Source organism: Octopus bimaculoides, chromosome 6 (assembly GCF_046866305.1).
Source record: "Octopus bimaculoides isolate indiv1 chromosome 6, ASM4686630v1, whole genome shotgun sequence".
Lineage (NCBI taxonomy): Eukaryota > Metazoa > Mollusca > Cephalopoda > Octopoda > Octopodidae > Octopus > Octopus bimaculoides.
In genome coordinates this window covers 48,604,745-48,631,640 of record NC_142933.1, presented here as the reverse complement: position 1 = coordinate 48,631,640, position 26,896 = coordinate 48,604,745, and the positions used below count along the sequence as shown (strand labels likewise).

The window sequence follows — 26,896 nt, the reverse complement described above, 5'->3', positions numbered from 1 at the left end:
AACAATACATGAAGGCAAATCTCCCATCATGGCCTCAACAATGCAATGGTTTTTATTCTTTTGTTCTTTTACTTATTTTTTTAAGCCTAGTACTTATTCTATTGGTCTCTTTTGCCGAAATACTAAGTTACAGGGACATAAACACACCAACACCGGTTGTCAAGTGGGGGAACAAACACAAAGACACACACGTAGATATATACATACAGCAGGCTTCTTGGTGGCTTGATGGGGGACAAATGCACACACACACACACACACACACACACACACACACACACACACATGCATATACACAATGGGCTTCTTTCAGTTTCCATCTACCAAATCCACTCACAAGGCTTTGGTCAGCTTGAGGCTATAGTAGAAGACACTTGCTCAAGGTGCCTTGCAGCAGGACTGAACCTGGAACCATGTAGTTGGGAAGCAAGCTTCTTACCACACAGCCATGCCTACACCTGCAAAGTATTATCCTTTATATTTGCAGAAGTAACATTAACCAAAAACAAAATCATTTAATCTAGTTACTCCACTGATCAACTTGTGATTTCAAATGCAATCAACACTAACCAATGCACTCCCTCTTCTGTGCTACAGTGATATTGACACTGCTCTAAGTTATACAAGACTATTTTTTAACTATAAATTAGTAGAGAAAGGCAGCGCCCATGATCTATTACAGGACCTCTGAGACAGGTGAGAAGAAAGTATCCTCAAACCACTGACCTGGCCTGATTGTGTGCAACAGAGTGAATTCTGCTAAAGGAATGCCAGTTGCCAGGTACAAGTGTTAAACTGGGTTACAGATTAAATTTACTACCCACGTAGGATCTGGTGAGATTTGAACTCAGAATGCAAAAAACCAAAACAAATATTTCATCTGATGCTCTAACATTTCCACTAGCCTCCCTCCCTATGCTAGTACTAGTATGAAAGGCAATGTTGACCTCAGTAGGATTTGAACTCAAAACACCAAGTGCTGGAATAAATACCACAATGCGTTTCATCCCATATCACAACACACACATGCACACATGTATGTTTGTGTGTGTGTATGTGTGTGTGCATTTATCTAGATATTAGTCAGTAACTATCACTTGTAAAGCAGTCACACTCACAGTTGTGAATGTATATATGTATTATTGTTTCCAATCTTCCATGGAAACATGTCAGGTCATTGGGAAATATCACTTTGCTGGCTTGTTTCAGGGTTGATGACAAGAAGGGCACAGGTGCATAGCTTTGAACACTACTCACCTCGCCCCTCACCCCTTCCTCCATTGATCTTTGTACTGAGTCTATGTCAGCATCACTTTAGTGTCTACTTTTCCATGCTTGCATGGGTCAGACAAAATTCATTGAGGTAGATTTTCTATGAGTGATGCTAACATAGACTCAGTACAAAGATCAATGGGTGGGGTGAGGTGAGATGAGGGGGAGGGTCAGTATTCAAAGCTATGCACCTCTGCATGCACATATGCTTTACAACTCGTACCTAAAAAATTAAATGCATGCAGATGAAATCTGATACATTTTATTGAAGAAATTTGAGCAATGCTTGCTTAGATCTGATTGCTTGTATAGATGTGCATATACTTTACAAAGAAAGACAAAATTTCTATTCACAGCAAAAAAAATTGGAGGGAAAATTGCAGTGGTGGGGGAGATTTATATCCGGGGACGATGCTTATCAGAGAATAGTATTTTCAGAATAACCTTTTTCGTCTTTAACAGATGAGAAACAAAAATATAAGGGAAAAGAATGAGAGAAAATAATGGAAAATGTAATAGCGAAAGTAAGAGAGACAAACAAGTAGATAGACAAATAGATAAATAGACATGCATAGACACTGATATATAAGAGGAAGAATTGCAGCTGGTGGCAAAACCTATGATAGTATGGGGAAAAAAACAACTATGTAAATTGATGACCATCAAGATAATACACTAGACACACACACAAGCTATGTCAAGAAGATTGTAACTTGTATACTGACAAATATAGATGTACATGCAGATATATTGGACAAGACAGAATTGATGCACTAGTTCAGATAGACAAACTTAAAATCAAGACAAGAGAGAATAGACAGACATATTGGTAGGATATATAGATACATTAGTTATTTCAACACATACCTTAGTTTAACATACACCAAAAGTAGTTCACAAATTTCTGTAGCCCCTTTCAAACACAGGCATTTTACAAAGCCCATTACCTCCTTTCACACACACACACACACACACACACACACGCACACGCACACACACACACACACACACACACAATGAGCTTCTTTCAATTTTTGTCTCCCAAATCCATTCACAAGGCTTTCATTGGCCTGGGGCTATAGTAAAAGACACTTGCAGAAGGTGCCAAGCAGTGAGACTAAGCCCAAGAAGGGAAAAAGCTCCTAGACCTCACAGTTATGTCTGCATTAACTCTCATCTGTGCATCCAAAACTATCATCAAGAAGTTGCCTTAATAATTCAGAATGAAGTCGTTGATCTTGCTGAGAACACTGTGGATTCAAAAGAGTCTCCTCTGCCAGTTTGTGTACCGTAGATGTGTAGGTGTTTGCAAGGTCCAACCACAAAACTACCAGATCTCCTTTGCTTTTCTTCTTTTAAGAACTGATAAAAATGAGATTATAGTGGAGTCCTTTCAGAGAGTTGTAGATATTAGAGGAACAGTTGAAGCAGAAAGCTATTGTTGGGAAAGTGGCAATAGTGTATTCAGGCTTGGGCTATTTTCTATCTTGACATATTATATATGCCAAAGGAAAAGAGTGACATCTCCAAAAAGAAATCTATGCAAGTACAGGGGAAGTTCTACTGACCACAAACTAGCTAAATATAATTACTTAGTTAAAATTTGCATCACACTTTAAAACTTTGAATTTATTAGATTATACTTTTAACACATAATACTCCTTACTAGGTCGTGCAGTCATTATGACTCAGTTCATTTATAAGAGGCCATTTTTCTGTGCAGTTTAAAGGAAAAATATTTAACTGTCTTATACATGGCTAGATGCTTTTATCTTGTAGTTCACATGCTATAATTTACCACGCCCTAACAAACCACAAAAAGTCCATTACAATTATTTTATAAATATTATTAATAAACACCAGGTGTTCAAGTATGGAGCTTTGCTTGTTGTAGACTAGTGTTAGCAACAATATATTTACAATATATCAATATATTTATAAATATTGATATAGGCAAAACATGCTGTGGCATATACATGAGAAGAAACTGTGGTAGGTAAGGGAGATACATTAACCAATAATAGTATGTATAAATATGGAGATTAAGGGTTGGGGTGGGCAGTCTCCAACAGTATTTCTTAAGAGTAACTATCAAGATAATGGAAGCTTTCAAGGGAGGGCATTGAGAAAGATTTATCGAAATTAGTGGAGAGCGTAGAGATAGCTGGATGCACTAGGAGAAAAAAGTGCTTCATGGAGAATTAAGCTAATGAAATTTATGAGACTAAGGATGTTAAGTAGGAACAGGAGAAAGACTAACATGACTAAATATCTGTTAGATAGAAAGAAAGAAGTTACAAGGTGACACTTTTTATAGAGCAGCACCATCATCATCATCATTTAACATTGGTTTTTCATGCTGGCTTGGGTTGGACGGTTTGACAGGAGCTGGCCAGTTGATGAGCTACTCAGGTTCCATGTTTGTTTTGGCATGATTTCTATTGCTGGATGCCCTTCCTAACACTAACCACTTTGCAGAGTGTACTGGGTACTTTTACACAGCACCAGCTAGGATACTTATACTTGGCACCAGCACGGGTGCTTTTTTTGTGGCTCCAGCACCCATGAGCCCACAAGATTAGGATTGCTCAGCTGAAGAGAGATGTAGGGGACATGCCCTATGCAACGACAACCACAATTTTATTTAGTTTGATGTATCTTCTCAAGTACAAAATCTGAAAAAAGTTTGTGAAGGGCACACAAGATACATAGTATAAATTTAATGGAATCAAGAGGCAGAGAGAACTTTTTAACCAAGGAACAGTTATCTAAGAGAGAGATGGTTAAATATATAAACAAGTGTTAGTGTTGTAAGGTGGGGGAGCAAAATAGCAATGGATGAGCTATCTAATTTTCTCATGTCCCATCAGTAAGTGAAAACTCTATAGAAATGGCTTGGCTACAGTGAAAGAGAAAGGAAGTGGGGACTATGAACATCCAGCTTTTAATGAAGATTTACGTTGATGAAAGTATATATTTGTGTGTGTGTGTGTCTTAGTGTCTGAAAGAGACATGTATCTTATGCTTCTACACAGTTCAAAGATTTGAGCAAAGTCAACTCCAACATCAGGACTTATTTCATGCAAACATGAAGGCACACTTTCCTCCAAATGAAAACATGACCTGTCATTGTGGTTTTGTGGCACAGAGTAAAGCAGGCCTTCCCATCCACTCTAGAAAGCATGTAGTAAATGATCCAGAAGCACTCAAGCAAACTGCATCCTCAATTTGTTCCATATGCAAAAAGGTTTGCAAGGCACCAGCAGACCTCATGACACTCATGTGTATCCAAAGAACATAATTACTGCTTTCTTTTACTGAACCCTCATTTGCTATTTACGATGAAAGAATCTACCATTTGTGTTTTCCATTGGAATTATTTAAGTTTTTTCCTTTGCAAAATTCAAGCAAAGTAGCAAGACTCTTTTGCTTAAGTCAAGACAGACAGCTCTTGAAGTCTGTGGTATTCTGAATTGGTTTGTAAGTATATGTATGTGTGTGGATAAACTTGATAAGAATAAATGAGCATTACCATTACTCAAATGATTTGTTTATTTCCAGGCTTCCATGCAAAAAAATTATGTTTAGTTATGGAGAATATTACCTTGTTTGGAAAAGGGTGAAGGCTAATGGATGACAAGAATGCCATGTTGAATAGCCACGTTGAGTCGTTCCATTTGTTGAACATAAAGTTCTGTGTTGACTGTTTGGTTCCATTCAAGCAATTCATAATGAATAATCCCTTCCTAGTCCCACCATACACACAACATTGTTTTACGCGAATGAAGATCTTGTTTCACGTGCTGTGTCGCTTGTTTACCAGGGCTAAGCCATTCCTTACGCTGCTTCATATTGATGTACAAGCACCATTTTTCGTTGCCAGTAACGATTCGGTAAAGAAATTGTTGCTTGTGTCCATGAGTTGAGCAGTGATGAGCAAGCAAACCAGTGGAGATTGTGACTCGTTAATTTTTGTTGTTGTCACTTAAAGCATGCGGAACCCATGCTCCATACTTCTGAACCTTTCCCATCGAGTGAAGATGCTTCTCTATAGCAGTGTGGGAGCATTCCATTTTCTCTGCCAATTCTCTTGTTATTTGACAAGAATTTTCGTGCAAAAGTTGGTTTAATCGCTCTTCATTGAACTCGACTGGACGGCCAGAATGAGGTGCATCTTTGGGGTCAAACTTTCCATTTGCATCCTCCTTCACAATTGCTGGCCTTGTGCCAAAATTTGAAATCAATATGAACTGTGAAAATGCATTTTGTTAAAATTCCATTGAGTTATCAAAGCAGTTTTTCTAATAAAAACAAGCACTTGAACTTTCAATATATTAGGAAAATATCTTTAATTTCTTTTGTAATATTCTCTTTTATTGAGAAAAATGAATCATTCTGATTTGACTTTTTAAGAATTTGGTTTTTATAACAGACTGTATTGAATGTAATTTACCTATTTAAACATACGTAAAATGTATGTGAAGTTATTTTTCGTGCATATCCAGTGTTTGTATAAAAGTCGTTGCTTATTTTTTATTTTGCTTGGAGCCAAGCTTCTGCCAAGTGTCTGTGTAAAAATCATTGCTTTTTTTGTAATTTTATTTGGTGCTAAGTTTCTGATAAAGTCCTGAATGTTAGATTTTTCTCTTCAAATTGTTTGATTATTGAAATGATTAAAATTGTTGAAATCTTTTTTATATTTCAGTTCAAAATTGAATATGACATCTTTCCATCCGTTTTCACAGCTATCTTCCAGGATTTGAAAATAAAACCTCCAGACTATCAAGTAAGAAATTACAACCTTCCTTTGCTAAATGAGTGAAAATTTATGTAAACTATAATTTGTTTTATGTTATCGTTAGGAATTATATCATTGCTTGATAACAATGAGTAGGAATTAGATCAACACATAATGAAGATAAATTTTAAACTATCAAAAGCCACATTGTTCATCAGTGTAATGTTTTTATCATTTTCTAGAGGATACATCTTCATAATTCTATAAGTTACAAAACAAACATTTAGGCAGCATTTACTCAGAATCAAATGGTAGAGTTATGTGCTGCTTGCATCTGTTTACAAAAAGCAATCTATATTCTCTCCTACCACTTAAAAGAATATGTGTGTGTGTATTGATTGATAATGTACAAGTATAGGTGTGTATGTATATACAGGGTGTGGAGTATTCATTTGCTTGATGACTGTCTCAGGAAAAACTAAAACAATGTTTTTATTTTTTTGTGATATATTCATCAAATTTGAGTAAGTTTGTCTTCATGACATGTTCTGTCAATCTCACTCAATGAACCCACTTTTGATTTTGATGACAGCCCCCAGGCAACCTTAGAACTGGCTACAGGTTTTCGTCACTATCTCCCATTTTAGACCCTTGAAGGCCCTGATAATCCTGGTCCTCGGCTTACCTCTCATGCTGCAACTAAATTTGTTGGTCTCTCATTCCACTGTGCCTCACACAAACAAGTTGCGTAGGTTGCAGTCAGGCAAGTTGGGAGGCCAAATGTCAGGTGCTGTATGATTGAAGAAATTATCCAACAACCAGGACTAGGTCTTCCAGCTGATGTGGCAGGGCACAGAGCTTTGCTGCCATATGTACAGCCTCGCTGCAGCTACCCAGTCAATCCAGAACTTCACTACCTCGCTCATATCACAGATGTAGCCATCAGTGTTCAGCCTGAGGCTCTCAGAGAAGAAGTGGGGTAGCATGGTGTCACCTTCACTACTGACAACACCAAAGTTCATGATTGTCACTGGAAATTCCATCTGCATGACTCTGAGCACGTCCTTGGGTGAGACAGAAAGCTACCTATTATTCTGTGAGTTGATCTTCTGGTGTTGGCTGAAATTCTTCTCATCAGAGAAGAACCACAGCATGTCTAGCTCCAGTGAGTGTTTCAACTTGATCAGCTTCTTGGTGTGCTTCAGTTGCTTTTCCTGCATTGCCTTGGAAAGAAATTGTCCCTTCTTCATCTTGTATGAAAAGTAGTGAATGTTCTCATGCACCACCTGCCTGATGAGCTTTTCATTCACACCTTCCTTCCAGGTGGTGGCATGCATCAGCTTGCTGAGATCATTGTTGATGACCTCCTGGATTTCAGTGACAAATTCCAGCATTCTGATAGCATTAGATCATCAATTATGAGCTTTCCTCTCTACTGTCACCTCGTAGTTGAATCCTGAATCTTCCGACTTCTTTCTGACCTCTTTCACCATCCTTCGATTGTTGTTGAGGAAGAGTGCAACGTTACATAATCGGGCTGTTATCTAATACTTTGTTGAACCCTTAGCATGAAACTGATTAGCTATAATAGATATGTAATTCTGTACACTTTGATTAATATATATACATATATATATATATTTCTCTCACAACTGAAACAGTGTTGCTGTTTCACACAGGCATCCAGAGAAGGTTCACCAACTGATTAGTATAAAGTTACTCACAAACACTCACAGCCTGGTTAATACAGGTTGATAACACATTTATATCCTGATAATACCCAGAGGATGCCCAATTTCATGCAGACCTAATGAACTCACTGCATAATTCAATACCCAACTATTATTCCTTGATGTATTGATGTGAAAGACAGAGGTGGGTTTCGAAACATTAAAGTATTGAAAGCTATCAGTTGCTGAACTGTATTTAAAACTATCTCTCTAGCTTGTGTTCAGTGTGTGTGTGTAGAAGGGAATTGTCTAATGCCTATGTTATCAGGCAAATTAATCTTCAGTATGTCAGATTATATAGACAAAATGAGTCACTTGAAGTTTATATTCCTGAATTATACCCACCATCAAGTATCAACCATACTCTGGACATCTTACTTCCTTGGGTATGGACACATTATTAACCATCTTTCCAACAACAACCTTTGGGTACCATTTTGGATTCTGTATTTCTGACACTCATTGACATGCTTACAAAATCAGACAACACAGTATCCATGACTTCCAGAGGCATTTTTTCACACTCAGAGTTGCTGAAGCATGGAATAAACTACCCACATCAGTTGTTATCTATCAGGACACTACATCCTTCAAAACTTCCAAGCTTCTTGAAATTCACCAACAGTACACCTGATGCCCCTAACCCCCATATTTTCTTTTTAATAGACATCTGCTGTTCACTTCTTGTGCATATTCTTTGTACTGTTCATGCAGTTTTGGTTTGTTTTTTTTCTGATGAGTTGTAGTACACCTGAGCACTGTATATGATAAGTTCTTTATATATTACAAATATCTTAACCATTATATGAAGTTACAGTCATTCTTGAGTTAGAGATTAAACCAAAACCCATTATGTCTCAATTTGTCTGAAAAAAATTCAGAGAATCTGTAGTGTATTAGAAACTGTGTTCGAAAGTAACACCAAATTTTTTAAATTCTTTACCTGAATTAAATCTAGCCAACAATGGCAAGAACATAAGAGTGGCATCTATATCTCATGAATCTGTGGAATATTTTATGAAAGAGAAACCAAGGTTATAAAAGAGAAAAATAAGAAGGGGGCAAACACAAACGTAGACACAAAGACAAACTCACACGCACACACACACACACACACACACACACACGATGGGATTCTTTCAGTTTCCATCTACCTAATCTACTCACAAGGCTTTGATTGACCCGGGGCTATAGTAGAAGACACTTGCCCAAGTGCCATGCAGTAGGACTGAACCTGGAACCATGTTAGGAAGCAAACTTCTTAGCACACACCCACCACAATTTTTATAATTACAATATATTTTTAAAGAATATTTCATTATTTATATGAGTCCAATTTGATTATTTTGTATCCATTTTTTTTTTCACAATAGTCTATAACATGTTTCTGTCTTTATTTTAAAGGTCATGCTGGTTATGCCTTTGAATATTAGTAAAAAAGATAAGGAAAATATTATGAAAATATTGATGAACCGGTTTCATGTACAAGGAGTGTGTATGGTAACCCAAGCTGTCACAGCTCTCTATTCCTACAAATCCAAATCTGGTATAATGGTTGATATTGGTGAAAGACTGGAGGTTATTCCTATTTATGATGGAAAGTAACATTTTTTTATTATACTATCCTTTTATTATTCATATGTTAATTGTATGTTAAGTTGTATGTCTTTAACCCTTTAACATTTAAACTGGCTATATCCAACCAAAATAATCTATTTGTTTTATCTTCAAACTGGCCAGATCCAACCTCTCACACTTACCCTACAATATTATTCTAAAAATAAATAATCACATCATTGAAATCTCAAAGCTTCAAGGTAAAGCATGACTAATTCCAATCAGTGTGAATAAATAAGTATTACATTTGATACAGAAATCTGAATGTGAAGGAGTTAGATATTTTACTCTGACAAAACAATATTCTATGAGGTTTGAACCCTAACCCTTTTGATACCAACTTACCTGAGCCCACCCCTGGTTCTATTATACAAATTTCCTGTTTTAAAGTGTTCTAAATTAAAACCTTCCATCATCATCGTCGTTTAACGTCCGTTTTCCATGCTAGCATGGGTTGGACGATTTGACTGAGGACTGGTGAAACCGGATGGCTACACCAGGCTCCAATCTGATTTGGCAGAGTTTCTACAGCTGGATGCCCTTCCTAACGCCAACCACTCAGAGAATGTAGTGGGTGCTTTTACGTGTCACCTGCACGAAGGCCAGTCAGGCCAGTACTGGCAACGGCCACGCTCAAGATGGTGCATTTTATGTGCCACCTGCACAAGAGCCAGTCCAGAGGCACTGGCAACGATCGCGCTCGAAAATCCTAAAATTTCATATTAATTTATGCTCCTAATTCCAGTTAAATAATGACAAAGTTGTTTTATTAACTTCATTATTTTCAAAATTAATTGAAACAAAAGCATTGTATATCATCAGATATATGATAATAAAAGGGTTAAGAGAGAGTTTTAAATGAGTGCAAGTAAAAAAAAAAGTGATTAGGGACCCAACTATAAAAGTTCAGTACATTTTTAGACATGAAGCAGCAATATTAGGATTGCTTTATCGACAAAAATGTAAAATCTCACTAATGGAAAGAGCTTTCATTACTCCTACAATATGTAGATTTACATATGCTTGTATACTGAGTTGAAAAAAGTAACATTTTTAATGTTGAATTCTTCTGAGATTTCATAATGATAAAGTTTATATTGCAATGTCACACATCTTAATAGTTGTTTATTTAATAAGAAGAATTTTGAATTAATCCATCATCATCGTCCTCATTTAACATCTATTTTCCATGCTGGCATGGATTGAAAGGTTTGACAGGAACTGGCAAGCGAGAAGACTGCACCAAGCTCTGTTGTCTGTTTTGGCATGGTTTCTACAGTTGGGTACCCCTCCAAATGCCAACTATTTTGCAGAGTGTACTGAGCGCTTTTTGCATGACACCAGCACTGATGAGATTGCCAAATAACTTGAAAAACAAGACCCCCTTCACCTAGCAAGCTGAGAATGGCATTGAGGGAGGTGGATTTGTGTCAGATGATGAGAGGTGAGAGCATGAATAGGACAGAAATAGGAGGAGAAACATAGCTAGCTCAGCAGGAGCAAGAGAGGAAAGAGAGAAAGAGCAAAGATGGTGAAGATGGAGCAGGTGGTGACAGATGGAGTCCACTTAAGTTACAGGGTGGTGTACATAAATGAAATGGAAGCAAAAATTGAATAAGTTGAATGGGATGGATAAGTTCAGGAGATTGCAACGAAAGGAAATTGGGAGGCAGAGGGAAGGAAATGTAGTGTGAGTGGACACAAATAGAGAGAGAGGGGGGTGTTAAGAGGATATGTTGTAGGGGAGAGATCCAATTGTGTGCAAGTGGGTCTACAAGGGTGCAAAGGGAGAATGAGAGATAGAGGGGACAGGGAATACAGAGAGAGAGATGTACTTAGGTGGTTGGTTGGTTAGGGTGGAGAGAGGTTTGTCAGGGACAGGTTGTGTGTTGGAGCATGAACATGAGTGACATGCCTTTATGGCCTCAATCCATAAAAAAGAATTTATAACAGCTTGAAATGTTGAATGAAGCATGACTTTCACAGTCTAATTTTTAAAGTTATTTTTAGATTGATGTGGGAAGGGAGGACAATTTTAAGCTGAAATTAACTGAACAGATGGAAATATTTTCAACTTTACTGAAAACATGTATCAACTAAATACAGCAATATATGTGAATGTTTATGAGTGTATTTGTATACACTCATACAAAGAAATATGCTTATATATATATATATATATATATATATATATATATATATATATCTGTCCAACCCATGGAAAGCGGACGTTAAACGATGATGATGATGATATATATATACATACATACATACATACACTGGGTGGCACCTTGGGCAAGAGTTTTCTACTATAGCTTTGGGCCAACCAAAGTCTTGTAAGTGGATTTGGTAGATGGAAACTGAAAGAAGCATGCCATATATATACACAAGGAAATGCTGAAAAGTTCCTGGCTTTGAGTAAAAGAAAATATAGAAGGATCAGATAGTTATGATTTTATTCAACATATTCCCCTCTAAGATTCATACACTTATTGCATTGGTCCTTCAGTTTTTCTAAGCCTTGTAAAAGAACTCGGAAGATTAGGCCTCTTACCAGGCTTTTCATGATACTCTTAAAGCCAGGAACTTTTCAGCACCCCCTCGTATAAATGTGTGTGTGTAATATATATATATATATCAATGAGTGTGTCTTTGTGTCTGTATTTGTACCCCACCACTGCTTGACAACTGGTGTTGGTGTGTTTATGTTCCAGTAACTTAGTGGCTTGGTGAAAAAAACGATAGAATAAGTGCCATGCTTAACAAAATAAATAAGTCTTGAGGTCAATTCATTTGGTTAAAAAGTCATCAAGGTTGTGCCCCAGCATGGCCACAGTCTAATTACTAAAACAGATGAAAGATAAATGATAAAAGAATTCACACAGGGTAGTAAATTCCTGAGTAAGTCATGAAATGAATCAATTGATTTAAAGTACATGTGTGAAACAGAAACCTGTCTGAGCTTAACATGACTGTGGCACTCATAAATATCTGTCTCAAAGACACTGGGACAAAAGAATTGATCTTTATTTCTATATTTCATTTAATATAAGCTAGTATGTAAAATAGGGTTGGATCCAGATATAGTAAGACATGAGAAGGATGGTGAAGGAAGAAAGAGGTGGGGGAGTTGTTCAAAGGTGCAGGTTGAACAAGGGAAATTGAGAGTTAGGAGAAAGATACATCTGAAACCAGATACCATGAAAATTTCATGTCAGATTGGGGAATGATAAGTGGGTGTAGCTGTTGGCACTTGCTACTCCTTACTGTTTTTTTTTTTTTTTTGGGGGGGGGGGGGGGGAGGTCTCTTTAAAATAGAAATCTCCAGCTTTGTATTGTTTCTGATAAGAAAAATTAATTTTCAATTGCTGCTGCATAAAGTCAGTAACAATTGAAGAATTGTTGCTTATTATAAACATGATCAGTTATTTTTAATTATCTAAAAAATCAATATAGCAATAAGTATAATCAACACAAAAAAGGTTATAAAAAAAATTAAATAATTTTATCAGTTTTGTATTGTTGACTGTAATATTGTTTATTGTAATCATGTTTTTATAACTTTAACAATAATAATTTCACATATAGCACTCAAAACAAAACACATTTTTCAAACTAGGTAGTCATTGTTATCATCATTTAATGCCTGCTTTTTATGCTGGCATGGATTGGATAGCTTGACAGGAGCTGACAATCCAGAAGACTGCACCATGTTCTACTGTCTGCTTTTACATGGTTTCTAGTGCTGGATGCACTTCTTAATGCCAACCACTTTGTAGAGTGTACAAAGGTGCTTTTTACATGGCACCAGCGCTAGTGAGATCACCAACTTATAAGACAAGATCCCTTCAACTAAATGGGGAATAGAATAAAGTGGGGTGCATTTGTGCTAGGTGATGAGAGGTTAGAGTATGATAGAGGGACAGAAACAGATGCCCTGCAGTGGAGAAGATTCTTTGCTACTCCAGTTGGAAAACCAAGAGGCGAAGATGTAAAACATATTTCAGCATTCCAAACCCAGGTCCAAACTTCCTGATCAAAATAATTTATCACTTTCATAAGAATTGAATGAGCAAGCACTCCAGTCTACTCGGACATTCTGTAGGGCAAGCAGAATAGCTTAGTGATAGTACATTACCTCTATCTGACTGGTAGGACTTAGACAAACGTCTGCCAGTCCAACAATGAGTATCAAGGATTATTTCATACAGTCATAACAGTGGACTATAAAAGAGGTTAGGGATTTGTTTTGACCAAGCTTTATTTGTTATTACAGTTGCCACTACAACTGTTACATACCTCACTCTTGCAGAAGCAGATGCAAGCACTCTCATTTTTCACTGAGGAAACCCAAACCCAGGTGCCTTCTTAATATTGATATCTTTCCAGTTTCTCTTACTCAGAAAATTTCCCTGCTAACAAAATGAAACAGTCTTAAATCATCATTATCATTTTCATATTCACTTTCCATGCTTGTGTAGGACATACAGAATTTTTTGAGGTAGATTTTCTGCAACCAGATATCTTTCCTGTCACCATCAACCCTCTATTTCTAATATTTCTCCATGGCTGGACATGTTTTCACAGGAGATTGGCAATGAAGAACAAACTTTTATGATAGTGACACTTGTTTACAATAATCACATATATGTTAAGACAAAGAGACACCTACTCACACACATCTACAATCACCCATATATGTGCATATACAGTGTGTGTGTGTGTGTGTGTGTGTGTGTGTGTGTGTGTGTGTGTTGTTCAAAACAGTATGATTCAGAATCTGATTCAAACTGTTTTGGACAATACATGTAACTCCCAATAAATGTGTAGAGTGCCCTTCCTTTTGTTTGTCCACTCACTCATATATATATAACTCTTCGAAACACTAGTGTTGAATGGTGGCAGCTGATGAAGGAAATGTTCTCTATGTGGCCTGTGTGTTTTCTGTACTTGTTTATCATTTTGTCTACGTTTTGTTTGCAATCCTGTACCCAGATATGCATCTATATATACAGGTAGATGTAAGTATGTACATACATGTACGTATATATGCATATACTCATTTATTATTTGTATTATATATATATATATATGCATGCACACACACAATGGGCTTCTTTCAGTTTTCATCTACCAAATCCATTCATAAGGGCTATAGAAGACAAAGCAATTTTTAAAATACCTGATGATGCATTTCCCACTCCCTAAATTCAAATTTATCTTTTCAATCAAATTTAGCCTCTTTTAAGATGTAAGCTTCAAAATATGATTTGCTGTTTTCTTGCTGCTCAAAATCTACAAATTTTCTTTCACTGTTAGTATACAATACCCCTTAATGAGTATAATGTGCTGTATAATTTATTTCTGTTCTGACATTTATTTCCATCTCTTTTCACCTACAGGATTTGCAATTGAAGGGGGACAATCAGTTCAGTCATATGGTGCTGGCAAAATTCGGCAGTCATTGAGATCTGGATTGGCAAAACACAATTTTCCTTTGTACTCACCATTGGAGCAAATTCTTGTTCGATATGTTATGGAGCAGGTAATTTTTAGGTTAATCCTAATTATTGAATTTCATTTTCTAGTGTGGTATCATATCTAATTTAAATATGGTTAATCTACTAATTATCAAATCAGTAATTGAATGTCAACAAAGTTAATTATTATCTACTCATAGAGAGACTTCTAAAATTGAAATGTCAAGAAATTTAACTTTACCATTCTCTCTTTGCTATTTTAACAGAAGAGAGATACCATGAATCCATAAAATGCTTTACTTCAATAACTAATGCAAATATCTGGTGCAGGTGTAGTTGTATGGTAAGAAGTTTGCTTCTGAACCACTTGGTTCAGTCCCACTGTGTGACACCTTGGGCAAGTGCTATATCCCTGGATCTTAAGAGTGGATTTGGCAAATGGAAACTGAAAGCCCATTGTGTGTGCATGTGCACATACATACATGGTTGTGTGTCTCCATCACAAGATAGATGTAAATGAGTGTGCTATCTTGCAAGCAGTGTTATTTCCATTGTCTGTGAAAATATGTCTGGCCATGGGGAAATATTATCTTACTTGGAAACAGGTGAAAGCTGGTGACAGGAAGAGTATTCAACTATTGAAAATCAGCCTCAAATGAACTCCATCCAACCCATGCAAGCATGGAAAAGTGGACATTAAAATGATGATGATGATCTGACTTTACAAATGCAACCTACCTATAACACACTATCATCATCATCATCATGTAACATCTACTTTTCCATGCTTGCACAAATCAGATGGAATTTTCATTGAGGCAGATTTTCTATGACTCGGTGCCTTTCCTACTACCGACTCTCACCTGGGTAAGGCAAGGTAATATTTCCCCATGGCCAAACATATTTTCCATGGAAGACTGGAAATGTACACTATCACTTTTAGGATAGTGATTAATCATATAACAAAAGGATTTATTGCATTTCATTTTCATATAACTGATTTTATATATTGTAGCAATTATTTTCTGCTTAGAATAAGACATTTTAAAGCAGACTGGGTTGCACAGTTCATATCCAAATAACTTGGAAACAGAACAAAATTTAAGAAATCAGAGCCTTTTTTTTTTTTTTTTTTAATATTATCTAGTAATCATAAGGTGGCAAGCTGGCTGAATTGTTAGCATGCTGGGTAAAATGTTTAGCAGCATTTCGTTCCATCTCATGCTCTGAGCTCAAATTCCAGTGAACTTGAGTTTGCCTTTCATTATCTTGGGGTCAATAAAATAAGTACTAGTTGAGTACTGAGGTCAACTTATCCCCTCTCCCAAAATTGCTAGTCTTGTGCCAAAATTTGAAATCAATATTAATTAGTAATCTTTTGTCCACTCTGCTGGGTGGCTGGTGTTAGGAAGGGCATCCAGCTGTAAAAACTGTGCTAAAGCAGACACAGAAGTCTAGTGCAGACATCTCCCTAGCCAGCTCCTATCAACCCATGCCAGCATGGAGAACAGACATTAAAGGATGATAATGATGATGAATCACTGACAAAATCTTTAAAGTAATTAAATCAGAATTTTGTGACATAACACTGCAAGCACACCAGTCGGAAAATAAAAAAGGGACCTAATTTTTTGATGGGTAGAAGTTCTGGATAAGGAATGAAGAGGTCTTGGTGAATAATTATCTTGTATGTAAACACTAAAAGCTTTCTTTTTTCATTTGCTAAACTATTAATACTCTATGAAGAAAAAGAAAAGCACATGCATTCCATGAATTTCCTCCAGACTGAAATTATTTTCTATCTTTTAATGAAATGTCTCACTCCATAAACTGTTTAATTAGTAAGTCACAGGTTATAATCATGCTGGTGATTTCTAAAAAGGATGAAATACATAATTACCACCGACTAGAAATTTTAAGTACTTCATAATAAGTGAATGAAAAATAAAATAGGTGAACTCTATGCATCTTTTCCTTATAATTCTTCAATTTCAAATTTCTAGTCCCACCAAATAATATGAAGAAATGTTTATCATCTTTCCTACTAAGGGAAAAACATTATCTAGAATGTTTTCAAAGATAAGTTTTTAATGCATTAATGAAAGATTTGAATAATATTCTATAAATATTTTTCAGACGTGCTATGTATCCAAAAATTATGAAGAAGAGATACAGAAATATATGCAGCAGCCAGAGAAGTTCTTGTCATCAGTATATTTAAACAAATATAATATACCAAAAGACACCTATAGGTATTGTATTGATAAATCAAATATAATTAATGGAATTTTTTTTTTTTAAACTACTAGTAAACTTAAAGGAAAATAAAGAAAGCTTTTAGCAATAAAAAAAGTTTCACAAAAACCTTATATTTCAGGCACAGAAGGAAGCAGTTCAAGAAATATCTAGTTACATCAATTTCGCTATTTTATTTAAACTGCTCAACATTAGAGTTAGCAGCAGTAGCAGCAACTCTCCAACTGCTAGTACAAGCAGCTCTCTTATTGGTGGTCAGTGAGGGGAGGTAACTCATCTTGACGATTGAAAGCTTAAACAAACATTGTCGAAAATCTTCTGTAATTATGGTGGTAGTAGAAGATGGTGTTGGTGGCGTAAGTTATTGTTGCGGTGGATGCCCCCTGGTGAGAAGTGGGCTGGTCCACTACTAATAAATAGTGGACTGACACAGTCAGTAGTGTCAGTGAGGTATGCTGTTCGGGGCAGTCTCACAAAGACAATGAAATACATCATCATAATGCGGGACATAACAGTTATGATTTTGGTTGTAGCCACCGCGCAGTTTAAATGAAATCTATGAGGCTAGACATTTTTGGAGCTGTTTCGTTCTGAAGAAGGATCTTTGCACCTGAAATATAAAGGTTTTTGTAGATCTTACTGCATTGTTAAAAGCTTTTTTATTTTCCATTTCTTTTTCTACTTTTGTGCTACATTGCTTCGAGTGAACTACAATTCTCTTATCAGTAAAATGTCATTTGAAGTTAACTAAAATAAAACATGAAAATATATTTATTAATGAAATATTTTCCTGTCTTACAGCACCATAAGCCATGATATTAGCTGCTTTGCAAGTCCTGAAGGTTTCTTTAATACAGACCTGTGGGGTATGGACTATCCCACAGTTCAAGCCCTGGTATTAAAAGCAATTAATGCATGTCCAGTGGATAACAGGAGGCATATGTGCAGGTTGGTAAAAATATTATTCCTGTTAGGTCCAAGGTTAATGTTCATGAAATTGATTCAATATCTATTACTGGTTCTTTTTTCTCAGTCCCAAAAGGATGAAATGGTAAACTTTGGCATCTTCCTGTTTTAGTCATCTGCATTAAAGGTTGTATATGAGGTAATAGTTTGGGAGACATTTTATCTAGAAAAAGATATATTCGTGACTTGATAATCCAAAGAAATTCAAAGAAAGGCTAACCTAAACTTCTTATTTGCTCCTCAAGATTGATTTGTGTTGCAATATTTTTCTTTAAACCTATTAGGTTTTTTTTTTCCTTTTTATTTGTTTTCTTTCTTTTATGAAATTTTATATCCAGTTTTCTTCCGCTTGTTAGTGAGGGGAGGTAACTCATCTTGACGATTGAAAGCTTAAGCAAACGTTGTTGAAAATCTTCCGTAATTATTCAATATCAACACTTGGCCTTACTTTATAAATTTTTTTATTTTCCATCATTGATATACAATTAGTAGTTTTAAGAAACAAAATTAAACACTGCTACCAATCTAGAGAAGTGAACGTGATTAGGTTTTCATTTCTTTGTTGATGACAATTGTTAACGTCTCTTGACTTCATTTAAATATTTCTACAGATCAGAAACTTTGGCTATTAAATGTCCTCATTTGTAATCTAAGATATTGCTTATTATTTTAGTGGTTCATATAATTAGCAAAAATTACATCATACATTTATTTACAGGTCATCAATAACAAAAAAATACCAAATCAATATTAAAAACTAAGAAAAAATAAGGCTTTTCACTAAATAAAAAGTATCTTTTAAAATACTTTATTACTTTTATTGGATTTATAAAGTTTATGCCAAATGAATAGTGATTTTGTGGGGTTTTTAAATTTTTTATTTTATTTCGAGAACTGAAACAGATAGGATGCACAACTCCATTTATCTCAGACTTACTAATGAATGCTATTCCAAACTATTTAATGAGTAATAATCCTTTCAACTATTGGCACAAAGTCTGAAGTTTGGTAGGTGTGGGGTTAGCCAATTACATCGACCTCAGTACTCAACTGGTACTTATTTCATTAACCCTGAAAGGATGAAAGGCAAAGTCAACCTTGGTGGAATTTGAACTCACCAGAAGAAATGCCACTAAGTATTTTGTCCAGTGTGCTAATCATTCTACCAACTTGCCTCCTTTATTTGATTAGTAATAAGGATGATCTCCAACTTCAAACATCAATACTTGCTGAATGTCCTTTTTTTTCCATAAAGTCAGTTGTGACATTAACAAGGGATTTGTTTTTTTAAAGCAAGATGTAAATGCCTTTTCAGGAGTATAACAATAACAGAAGTAAGGTTTGGACTTAAAAGAAATATAATCAGTTCAGTACCTTGACTCCATAGCCATTATTTCATTTATATACAGATATTTGCAGAACTATCTTAACCGGGGCATCTGTATTAAAAGAAAACCAAAATTAAATAAATGCAAGTTCCTTTAAACAAGAGGTTGTCTAGTTTTATTCTTCTTGTGAATATCTTAACAGAGCTATCTACCTAAGTGGAGGTGTAACAATGATCCCTGGATTTGCAGCAAGATTGGAGAAGGAAGTTCAAAAACTAGTCAATCCATCTCTTCTTGTGCAGGTAAGATATACAGATCCTTAAACTATAACTTATGAATATAGATTGTGAAAGTGCTTACTACAAATGGTTATTATTAATTTCTAAATTTTGGAACAAGGGCTCCAGTTTTATAGCGAAATGAAGTAGTCATTATAAGTTAAGGCCCTTCGTTAGTTCTTTCATGAGGTTAAACCTTCACCACCTCATCATGCCTTCCTTGGCCTCCCACTTCTACAGTTTCCATCCACTTGAAATTCTCATCATTTATTCATACAACTGGCTTCCTCCATGCACATCATGTGCCTGTACTAGCTTAGTCTTTTCTCTTGTTCACTACATTTATTTTAATTTTTTTTTAACTGTATGTGCTTCATCATACATGCTCGCTAACATTACACATCCAGCATGCTCACCTCATTTCCCTTCATCTTGCACACATTCTCTTCATTCAATGTCCATGTATCACTAGCATGCAACATTGTACTTTACATACAAACATCGTACAATCTACACTTAACCCTCTTCTTACTCTGGAATATCCACTTCCACTGTTAAATCTATCATCTATTTACTACAGTAATATTTCAAGGAAGCTTGTCATACCCAACAACGTAACAGTACTTGAGAAATAAATTTCCAAAATGTTTAGTAGAATATTTGAAAAAAATCTATTTCTTGTGTTCTTTTACAACTAACTACTCTTGTGCAAAGTCATCCCACAACACTTCCTTTAGGTTATGTTGAGTATACGATACACAATTCCAGTCTACTCCTTTTCTGCATATTTACATGTGTAATGTTAGTGTACATGAATGAGAGAAAAAAAAAGTGAATTAGATGTAGTGAACAAGAAAAGACTAAGGAGACAATAGAGTCTTGTCTCCTTTCTTGCTAATTTTTTTTACCTTTGCTAGGTTAACTTTCAATTCTAGATTCTGTTTGCATGTTTAAATTTTTTGTTCTAAATCTTCAGTAGATTCATCTAGGAGAACTAAGCCATCAGTATATAGAAGTTCTCAGACAGCCAATCTTAAACTTCCTTGTTAAAGCTTCAAGAACTATAATGGACAGTAGGGAGTTGAGAAATGAGCCCTAGTGCACACCAACTTGTACATTGAACTCATGACTGAGAGCTTGGTGTCCTGTCAGCTTCCTCCAGTTCAATGACTGCTAGTTATTCAAGCTTGTCTCTCCATGCTGTGTATATGTCTAGCTTCTTTTCTAGCAACCTTATATTTTTTGATTCCACTCATCTTCCAATCTGTTAAGGCCATGTCTAATTTAGCATTCCAACATCATGTTACCTTCCATCTGGCTGGACATAATCTTGCTCCAAGCACAAATCTGGCCTGTGACATTTTAGCAGTTATCTAGTGATCCCATAGAAATTCCCAGTTGCCCTCAATTTCAAGTTTTGTCTCCACTTCTTTGAATCTATGCCTGACTGAATGATCCTCTAACTTTCATACCTTCTTTCTCCAGGCTGTCTTGTCTTCTGAATCCTCTTACCTTTGATGTTATTTGTCACTTGCCTTTATGTTGAGTGCTACATTCTTCACCAGGGAAAAATATAGTGTTCACAAATAGTTGTCTATCCAGTTTCTTGTTGAATATGAAGTCTACCTGGATTGGTAATCATGTGGCTGGACGGCTGGTTTCCTGAAGTTAGTGTTTCAAGTAATTAGGTTATTTGCACTCTTGCAGCACAGAACTCCAGTCCCTCCCCATTCTTTGTATCATACTCATATCCTCTCTCTACATACATGAGAGTAGTCCGTGTTCATTAATACCACTAGCAATGATAATGAAGTCAGTCATTTGTTATTAGGGTAAACTGCAAAAGGACTTCATTGAGGTACTTTTGCTCATCTGTCACTCCTGATTGTCATATATATGCTCAGGTAACTATTGCCTATGGCTAATCTAAGTTTAGTTAATTACTTCATCTGCCAACAACATGCCTACTTCATCCAACCTGTTTGGTTGCGGTTCCCTTTCCACTTACCTTTTTTACAAAGCACACATCATGCAATCATTTGATGTCTGTTTGAAGAGTTCCTAGCTGACTTCCTCCACTAGCATTAACAGTCCTATACATGCAAATAGTTTTGCATTGTTTGTGACTGTAATAATTTTGCCATACCTCAATTACCAATCACTTTACAGCATAGACTGGCTACATTTACTCATCACCAGCACTAGAAAGGATGTCTGTCAGCACTGAAGTGTTCGTTCCCTCCACACTGTCAGTTTTTGTTCAGAGGGATTTTCTTCACTGCAGCTTTTGGAGATCCAGTCCATGTCTTCTCTGTGCAGATCTTTTAGATTCAGAGTTACTGTACCAGATGGAGTGTCTTGACTATGGTGAGTTTTATTCCACCCTGCAGAATTTTATTCAAGGTTATCTGCAGTGCAAAATTTTATTCAGAATTACCACTCGTCTCATCATGCTGCCTGCCTTATGATTCACAGGGCCACACTTCCAAGCAATCATCAGAATTGCACAGGTGACGACATAGAAGCAGCTGGTCATATTTGTCAAAATAAGGAGATAGAACCAATCAACATGTCAATAAGCAGTCTTGATAAATAAAATATTGCTTTAATTTAATCTCATGTTATCCACATACATCAGTGAAATTGCCAATTATTACAATCAATATAGTAGGTACAGAAATAGTGAAATAATCAAATATGAAAATCAAATGTCATTTGTAGCTCAAGAGATCTTACAAAGTAGATGAGCAAGAAAACTTAAGCGTATTCTAACTTTTAAGAGTACTAAATTTTATTGATTACCTAAAAGCAAAAATCAATTCCAGTAAAATATTAATATTAAAATACTAAATACTGTAGCACTCTATTATGTCTGCATACCACCATTGCATGTGTCCGATCTTTGGATTTTCTTTAACAAATCCCTTAGTTAATAATGAGATGCAGGTCTGCCACAGTCACTATGTAAAAGGATTTTCATAAACAAAATATTTTTACTTCATAGTCTAATGAATCTCTTAAAGCAACATAAATTCTTGCTTTATTACCACTAATCAATCACATTTCATTTACTATCATTTGCTACATTTCAGTTGTCTCTAAGTGTTAAATATTCATCATTTTACATGAGAGGGGGAGGGTCTTCAGCACAGCTTCACCATGAGTCGCAGCCCTCTGTCATCTCCTTTCTGAAGTTCAGTGTCATGCAACTCAATCTTCAAAATTTCATCCTGTCTTCTTTAGCCTTCTTTCACAAGTTCTGTCCATAAGTACTTGGTACTAATTTATTTATACAACTGGCATCTTTCATAAGCATGCCATGCCTATACATAGTCTTGTCTTTTACAAGCTGCAGCCTATTAATTCTTCTACAGTTTTTCTCTCATATGTATTCCATAATACATACACCACTAGCATTACACATTGAATGTCCATGCTATCATGCAACAGTGTGCATTCATGCAAGCATCAAGCAATCTGCACTTCATTTAGAAAGAGACCCGTAAGGCAACTAAAAGAGCTGGAGGCTGGAAGAGAATCTGGTCACCATGCCAGCACAGGAAGGTGAATGTGAAATGATGATGATAACTAAATGTTATCTAAATATGAAACAGTGATTTTTAAAAATATACAAAATTGGTAATCTTTCTTGTATGATAGTATAAAAAACATTACTGATATTTAATTTCTACTTCCTTATAGGTTCATTCGTCTCCCCAAAGATACCATGCAGCCTATATTGGAGCTTGCATTCTAAGTGCACTACCAGAGTTCCAAAACCACTGTATTTTAGCAAATGAATGGAAAAGAGAGGGTACAAGAGCCTTTCAAAAATGGATTTATTAAATTGCTATATTTGATGCTAATTTCTCAGTGAAAAAAATACAAATTATAAATATTTCCTGTCTAAATTACTTACACAACTTACTGTATTATAATAACCTTAAAACCCAAAACAAGTTTATACTTTGAATTCTTTTTTTTTTTTTTCTACATAAAATTTTTATGCTTGGATCATCCACATTTCCTTGTCTTCCAGTAATTAATGCTTCTCTCAAGACACTCACAGCCTCACTTAATTTCTTTTTCATTATGATAAAAATACTACTGCAATAATGGGCGCTATAATTTCCAAGAAGTTAAAGGCATGACTTCTTTTACTCAGAAACAATAATAATATTGTTGCAAATTAAAGAAATAAAATGTTATATATTATCCACAGGTTTCAGAACTCTGTTTCACAGTGAGTAAATAGAAGGAATATTTTAAAAGATGAATTATTTAATAAAGGCTGAAGTAAAACAATAGTGGAATTAATTTAATTTATTTGTAATAGACAAATTAGTGTTTATACAGTGCAGACAATAACAATTACCAAGTAGTCTTGAAGAAGTGGAAATAATCAATACAGGATGAGATCTTATGAAGTAGATTAAAATTTAAGAAATTTAACACAAATATGTGAAAGAGATGGAGGGGAATATTTCTTTTGAATGATTAAAAAAATCATAGCAGTCAGCTGAAGATTTTAACAGAAGAATGAAAAGTAGAGTCATTAGTTACTAAGACTTTGGATGGTTGATATATATATATATATATATATAAATGGGTAGAAATTGAATGTTTAATAGGAAGATGCCACTGAAACAAGCTGATGAAAGAAGAAATGAAAAAAAAAAATAAATGTAAGAAAACTTTTAATGACTGCAAGCAAAAAGTAGAATTTCAAGATCTAATACAGTTTATATAGAGAAATGAAAACAATGGATGGCCTCTGTAAAATTTTGTTAGTCTTCAGCTTTGTGAAACACTTCTGCTTCTTGACTGCCGTGTAAACTTGTCCCTAGATCTACTGCGTGACCGACTAGATGAATGAGAATGATCTGGTTTCACTGCAACAGTTTCTTGTTCTCCATTTGTTTTTCCTTTGGAAGCACTTCGGGATCTACTTCTGGAACGGCTAACAGATCTACTTCTTGATTGACTAACAGATCGAGAACGGCTCTTTGATCGCGATCTACTTTTGTCTCGTCGATAGTGATCTGGACTAAGTTTGTCTCGACCTCGTCGATGTTCACTGCTTGGACTACGTCGTCTTCTGTCTCTACTACTACTCCTGTGGTCTCTACTACGACTGCGATCTCTACTATGAGACCTTGTTCGAGATCTTCTGCGACGCCTGTCTCTGGATCGTGACCTTGATCGAGATCTACAAATTGAAAAAAAACAATATAGACATATTACACACAACATACATCAAATTTATTCTGAAACAGTGAAAAAAAAAAAAAAACTGATAAGTACCTTCGTCTTCGGCGTGGAGATGGTGATCTGTAGTAGCTACTGCGCTCAGGCCTTCTGTAACCATAGTAACGATCATCAGGGCAATCCCGAGCCCAATGTCCAGGTCGATGGCAGCGATAGCATTCATCATAGCCCTAAACAAATTTATAGTTTATTTTCATTAGATGACATAATCACTACAATGTAAAAAAATACTTTTTCCTATGATGAACTCAAATTACTATTACTGTAATTAAATTATTCATAAGTATTAAAAAAATGTTATCTTTTGACATTTGTATTCATCTAATTGAAAAGAGGTGACTTAGTAGATGTGTTAAAGCACTGAACAAAATGCCTTACACTATTTGCTCCGACACCCATCATTCTGAGTTCAAACTCACTTAAGTCTTTCATCTTTTTGGTGTCAGCAGAAAAAGTATCAGTTCAGGGTAGGTAGATTGGTGAACTGTTAAAGCATCAAATGAGATAGATACTTTGGAGTATCTGACAGCAGTACCTGCAACAGTACTGGTACCAAGCTGTATTGGATTTTAAGACGAGCTTTTTCCTTAAATAACACTAGTGCAATGAAGAGAGATAAATGCATGAGCAACTGCTAGTTTTTAGCAACAAAAAAAAAAAATCCCTTTGATAGGGCCTACATAAATTGGTGCAGATACATGGTCAAACCTTCCCAACTTGGGATTTAATTGAATATTAAGTTACAATCATTGGTGCTGCAGTCAGCCTTGAAAACATTTACATTAACACAGGCAAATGTTCAATTTATAGACATTTTCACGTAAGGAAAAAAAAAGAATGTAAATGTAAAAAGTACTAATGGTGATCATGTAATTTTTAAACCCAAAAATGAATGTTAAAAACTGAGCAAACAAACCCTTAAAATATATTTCTTGTACTGAAAGAAAAGATTAAATATTTTACATGGTCAGATAGAGGAAAAGTTGAAAGTAATTGATTTTCTGAATCCTATTTATATTTTATTTTATCTTACAATATCTCAGCAAGTTAGATGATTAAAAAAATTACACAAGATTAACCCTTAACTTCCTGGATTTAACAGGATTACATCAGTTAACCAGCCCCGAAATACATAATTACAAAAATCGTATTCGCCTTATTTGCATTCATTTTGAAGGAAGCGGAGAAAGCTCGAATGGAAGGGAGAAAACTCTGATCCTTTTCATCCTCCTTGTAGCAGAATCATTATAGTAGAGAACCCTAAATACTGGACACAGATTAAAACCATGCAGTGGATCCTTTGTTACAAGGCCACAGGGAAAGAATGAATGTTTAAATTTTATTTCTGGTTTATTGACTATATAGAAGTCTGCTGTGGAGGCGCAATGGCCCAGTGGTTAGGGCAGCGGGATTGCGGTTTCGATTTCCAGACCTGGCGTTGTGAGTGTTTATTGAGCAAAAACATCTAAAGCTCTACGAGGCTCCGGCAGGGGATGGTGGCGAACCATGCTGTACTCTTTCACCACAACTTTCTCCCTGTTTCTATTATGCCTGTAATTCAAAGGGTCAGCCTTGTCACACTGAGTCATGTTGAATATCCCCGAGAACTACGTTATGGGTACACGTGTCTGTGGAGTGCTCAGCCACTTGCACGTTAATTTCACAAGCAGGCTGTTCCGTTGATCGTATCAACTGGAACCCTCAACGCTGTAAGCGACTGAGTGCCAACAATAGCAGTCTGCAAGGTGTTTCATTCTGAAAAAAATTACCACTTCAATCTGTGCCTTTTTCCTACATTTGTGTAAGTCAGTGTTTTTGCCCACCAATAAAGAACACAAGCTAACTGTAAGAATAATAAGAGTATGTAATCCTAGGTTCAAGGAAAAAAAATTGTTTTGCATGAAATCAATTAGTGGTGTAAAGAAAGTCTGAGGACCACTGCATTATGAGACTGAGCTTCTGA

General features: G+C 35.7%; 2 protein-coding genes across 6 annotated transcripts in view; one reads left to right on the top strand and one right to left on the bottom strand.

Moving 5' to 3' along the window:
* LOC106882864 (uncharacterized) overlaps positions 1–23,970 on the top strand; it is a 114,270-nt gene extending 90,300 nt beyond the window's left edge. For all 4 annotated transcript variants that reach the window (XM_089353843.1, XM_089353842.1, XM_089353841.1 and 1 more), the window contains 7 exons: positions 5,978–6,058; positions 9,145–9,339; positions 14,762–14,902; positions 16,974–17,089; positions 17,895–18,041; positions 19,590–19,689; positions 23,368–23,970. In XM_089353843.1, the coding sequence (XP_089209969.1) occupies positions 5,978–6,058; positions 9,145–9,339; positions 14,762–14,902; positions 16,974–17,089; positions 17,895–18,041; positions 19,590–19,689; positions 23,368–23,511 (924 nt within the window). In that variant the 3' untranslated portion in view covers positions 23,512–23,970. The remainder of the gene's footprint in view (positions 1–5,977; positions 6,059–9,144; positions 9,340–14,761; positions 14,903–16,973; positions 17,090–17,894; positions 18,042–19,589; positions 19,690–23,367) is intronic.
* A 3-nt stretch (positions 23,971–23,973) lies between these two features.
* Positions 23,974–26,896, bottom strand: part of LOC106882865 (uncharacterized) — a 44,588-nt gene continuing 41,665 nt past the window's right edge. For both annotated transcript variants that reach the window (XM_089353849.1, XM_014933668.3), the window contains 2 exons: positions 24,970–25,103; positions 23,974–24,874 (listed from right to left, as the gene is read on the bottom strand). In XM_089353849.1, coding sequence (XP_089209975.1) covers positions 24,460–24,874; positions 24,970–25,103 — 549 coding nt within the window. In that variant the 3' untranslated portion in view covers positions 23,974–24,459. The remainder of the gene's footprint in view (positions 24,875–24,969; positions 25,104–26,896) is intronic.